At 51.7% G+C, this 3,314-nt stretch overlaps 1 protein-coding gene across 1 annotated transcript in view; it reads left to right on the top strand.

Moving 5' to 3' along the window:
* LOC102676051 (obg-like ATPase 1) overlaps positions 1-3,314 on the top strand; it is a gene marked incomplete at its 3' end in the record, with an annotated part of 12,398 nt that overhangs the window by 1,382 nt on the left and 7,702 nt on the right. The window contains exon 2 of the mRNA XM_031510794.1: positions 598-796. Within this exon, the coding sequence (XP_031366654.1) occupies positions 616-796 (181 nt within the window). The remainder of the gene's footprint in view (positions 1-597; positions 797-3,314) is intronic.

Genomic DNA, 3,314 nt, shown 5'->3' with positions numbered 1-3,314 from the left:
CTCCCTCCTCTCCCCAGCACTTTCGTATCGCCTCTCCCTTCCTCGCATCCCCCTTTACCTCCCGTAGGCGTCTCGTACCTGTTTCCATCCTTTTGATATGGCGCGGCCAAGGATCGAGAGAAAGAAGGGGGGGCAATCTCGCGGTAAATACAGCAATCGCTTGATGTGCCGTCCGCATTAATATAATTAGTCACCCCGAGCGGTCGAAAGCGACTCGATGTTTGAGAAGCCGACTCGACCCGGCTCGAATCCACCACCACCACCACGATTCGACTCGCCGCTCCGACTTACTCGCCCTCTCTGCCTTGATTCCGTTCCAAGCCGGGGGCAAATGTTAAAGATTCCAAGGGTTGGAGCGACGAAGGGCGTGGCGTCGAGCCAACAAATGCCGAGTCATTTTCATTTCTGCGTCTACACGCGCCGTGTATATGCAAATATTGATGTATCGTTTCTTCTTTTTCTTTCTTTCTTTCTTTCTTTCTTTCGTTGAAAGAGGCCACGCGTTAATACGTTAATAAAAAGAAGATGAATCGACGTTCCTTTGGATGGAATTGGAAGGGGGGAGGAAAACCGAAGGAACGAGAGAGATGACGATAGATTTCTATTTCCCTTAGGATGGCGCCAAAGAAAATCGAGGAGCCGGAACGGAAACCGCTTATTGGCCGTGTGGGCACCAACTTGAAAGTTGGTATAGTGGGCATACCTAACGTAGGGAAATCGACCTTCTTCAACGTGTTGACGAAAAGTCAAGCGGCTGCTGAGAACTTCCCCTTCTGCACCATCGACCCCAATGAAAATAAGTATCCATATATATATACTTTATTATACTTGCTTTAGATCAATATTAATCGTGCAACTCGTTGAATATGTTTCGTTACGACGAAACGTGTCGATCTCTCATCATCGATCTTGCATCTCGACGAGAAAAAGAAACACGGTGTACACGATATACTGTGCACGCGTCGTTTGTTTGTTTGAAAGAACAACCTTCTTGTTGGAAAGAATTTTTCGATAACCTCAAAAATGAAAGAGCTCGTCCAACCATGTGCGACAAAGGTGTACCTTTACGGAAGAAACGGGAGGAGAAGGTGGACGAGTTCGACACGGACGCGTCGTTCATCGTGAAGAGAAGCCACTTCAAACACATCAAAGGCCATCCCCGCGAGGAATACGCGCCCACCTGGCCGAAACCTCTGCCCCGTTTGTATCCAAAAGCGAACAACTACTACGCGTTTCACGAGGACACGAATCCGTTCACCAGATTCTCCGAGTCGAGTTTGTCGAAGGACCACGCGGAAAATGTACCGCACTTCCCTCCCTCCGAGGAGCCGTTCGCGAACCGCGACCCCTACCTGGACACTGAGACGAAAAGGAAATACCTGGAGACGGAGCCAACCTGCTTCATCATGCTCGGAAAACCCGACCTGAACACAATGAAGCTTGCGAGCATGATCGCCACCACGTTTAAATGCATTCTAATCAACCCCGTTTACCTCATCAAACTCGAGATCGAGGAGGGTAGCGAGAAAGGTCGATTAATGGCGAAGATCTTGAAATTGGGCGGCTACGTGGGCCCGGATATAATCACGAACTTGATACTCAACCGTCTCAAGAAACGGGACGTGTACCACAAAGGGTACATCGTGGAAGGATTGCCTCTCATCCCTAACAAGACCCTCGATTACTCCTCCTATCTGCCCATGGACGAGGAGGCGATTAACGCCGCGTATCAGGACACCATGAGATACTTCAATCCGTCGTTCGAAACGGCGTGCAAGGAAACGACGGAGAACGGTGGCGGGTGTCGTCGAGAGACTCGAGATTCGAAGGAAGGGTGCGTGGTCGAGGCTAATTACGAGGAGTTCGTCTCGACCCAGGTCGAGGATATTTTCGCGTCCTGGCCGTTGAAACCCACGTTGATCATTTACTTGATGTGCCCAGACGAGGACCACGTGAAGAAGCGCTATCACTTCCGATTGAATCCGTTGATCGGCCGTATCATCGACACGAGTTTCCTCGACATGGCGGACAAGATCCAAATGTTGTTCAACCACGAGAAGATTAGGCATTACATGAACGCGAGCTACGAGCTGTACAAAGAGTTGATGGACGAGGAACGGCTCCTGGACGAGGATCACGGGAAGTATCTGCTCAAACGGATATCGGACGAGTCGTCGAACGTGAAAGTCCAGTGCGAGTTTTACAAGCGCTCGGTGATGCCAGTGATCGACAAACGTATCCTGTTGCACAATCCTCAGAACGTGATCAAGCTGGACGGCCGTTCCCCCCTAGCGTTCATGTTCCGCACGCTTAGCGCCCGTCTGCGCACGTTGCCCGTGCGACGCGTTATTCTCCCTGTCAGGCTGGTGGAGAACACGGAAAGGGAACTCCTCCACGGGGACGAGTTCGAGGAGAGATCGAACGAGGAGGCTTATCGAGACTTGGCGAACAGGGAGACCGTGTCCCCGTTCTTCCCTTGGAAACTGTCCACCTGGAATTTCCTCTGCCCGGTCGAGTTGACGAGAGGAAGAACGACGAGCGGGAGCGCGAGGCACAGCGTCCGTTTCATGAACAAGATATTCTTCCTTTCCTCGAGCAACGCGGTCGATCTGTTCGTCGATAATCCTCGAACCTTTCTACGTCCCTTCTCCCCACGACCGACGTGCAGAGTAGTCGTGTTCGGGCCCAATTATTCCGGGAAGACCGATCTCTGCCGCGAGTTGGCTCGAGAGTTGAAAGGGACCGTGATAAACGTGAAGGAGATGAAGAGATCGTTGACGTTGGACGTGGATCCGGAGATCGGCTACTATCTGACGAGCGACGTTCCGTTCAGGAACGAGGCGGACGCCATTGTCAAACGTATAAAAGATATACCGGGGGAGAGGATCGACGAGGACGTGTGGAGGGACGGGGGTTACGTGGTGGACGGTATGTACCCCAACGTCGAGTCTTGGAACGTGATAAGGGATTCGGGGATCATCTTCGAGGATGCTGTCCTCCTGGTCGACGAGGAGCCTTACGAATATCTCACGTCCAAGTGGCGGGATATTTTCGAAGCTGGGAGAAACGAAACGATTTTCGATCGTTCGAATGACGACGAGGAGGAGGAAGAGGAGTGGGAGGGGGAATACGAGGAAGGATTGTTCGAATACGTGAGGCACGTTCAACAATTTTACCTCGATTGGAAGACGATAGAGGAGATGGTTGGCGACAGTTGCGAGACGTTGATCCCCTGCGACGTTGGAAAACTCGCGGATACATTCGCACACGCGATCCAACGAATCAAGGATCGTTACACGGACAGAGCCAGGGTG

The sequence above is a fragment of the Apis dorsata genome, unplaced genomic scaffold (genome assembly GCF_000469605.1).
Source record: "Apis dorsata unplaced genomic scaffold, Apis dorsata 1.3 scaffold_263, whole genome shotgun sequence".
In the NCBI taxonomy this organism is placed as follows: domain Eukaryota; kingdom Metazoa; phylum Arthropoda; class Insecta; order Hymenoptera; family Apidae; genus Apis; species Apis dorsata.
Note: the sequence above shows the minus strand (reverse complement) of the source record. Positions and strands in the feature narration are given on the sequence as shown.